The following is a 617-nucleotide window of genomic DNA, read 5'->3' on the forward strand; positions in this document are numbered from 1 at the left end:
CATGGTGAACACAAGGAGGTTATCGTCTTGAGTGAGTGTTATTGCCCTCTGTCTCTCCCCAGATCCCCTCTGGAAGGTTACGATGGGAATGAGCCTGACGACTTGGATGGTTTCCCCGACTTGCTGCCTCTGCCCCCAAGTTCGTCCTTCGGAAGTCAGGAAAGTGCTGCGCGTGGTGGTGGCCTCCCAGCAACGAGGCGTGGCGGTGTAGACAGGAATGGATGAGAGTGGCTCGGGGGCCCTCGCACGCGTGCTTCCGGAGGTGTAGTCTGGAGACGCCCCTGCAGGCCGGGGCCGCATGGCCGACTCCTGAGCCAGGATGCTGCGCCGGGGGCTGCTCGCCTGGGCCTCCCGGGTGGTGGTCTTGCTCGTGCTTCTCTGCTGCGCGGCGTCTGTCCTCTACATGCTGGCCTGCACGCCGAGGGGCGATGATGAGCGCCAGGGGCTGCCCAGGGCCAACGGCCCCACAGGCAGGGCCGGCTCCCAGGCGGCGGTGCTCAGCTGGGAGGAGCGTCACCGCGACCACGTCGGGAGCCTCAAGAGGCAGATCGCGCAGCTGCAGGAGGAGCTGCAAGAGCGGAGTGAGCAGCTGAGGGCCGCGCAGCAGCTGGCGGGGG

The 617-nt window shown here is 66.6% G+C and overlaps 1 protein-coding gene across 1 annotated transcript in view; it reads left to right on the top strand.

Moving 5' to 3' along the window:
* Nucleotides 1-617, top strand: part of CSGALNACT1 (chondroitin sulfate N-acetylgalactosaminyltransferase 1) — a 216981-nt gene that overhangs the window by 133866 nt on the left and 82498 nt on the right. The window contains exon 3 of the mRNA XM_010846399.1: nt 63-615. Coding sequence (XP_010844701.1) covers nt 320-615 — 296 coding nt within the window. The 5' untranslated portion in view covers nt 63-319. The remainder of the gene's footprint in view (nt 1-62; nt 616-617) is intronic.

The sequence above is a fragment of the Bison bison genome, unplaced genomic scaffold, assembly GCF_000754665.1.
Source record: "Bison bison bison isolate TAMUID 2011002044 unplaced genomic scaffold, Bison_UMD1.0 scf7180017864236, whole genome shotgun sequence".
Lineage (NCBI taxonomy): Eukaryota > Metazoa > Chordata > Mammalia > Artiodactyla > Bovidae > Bison > Bison bison.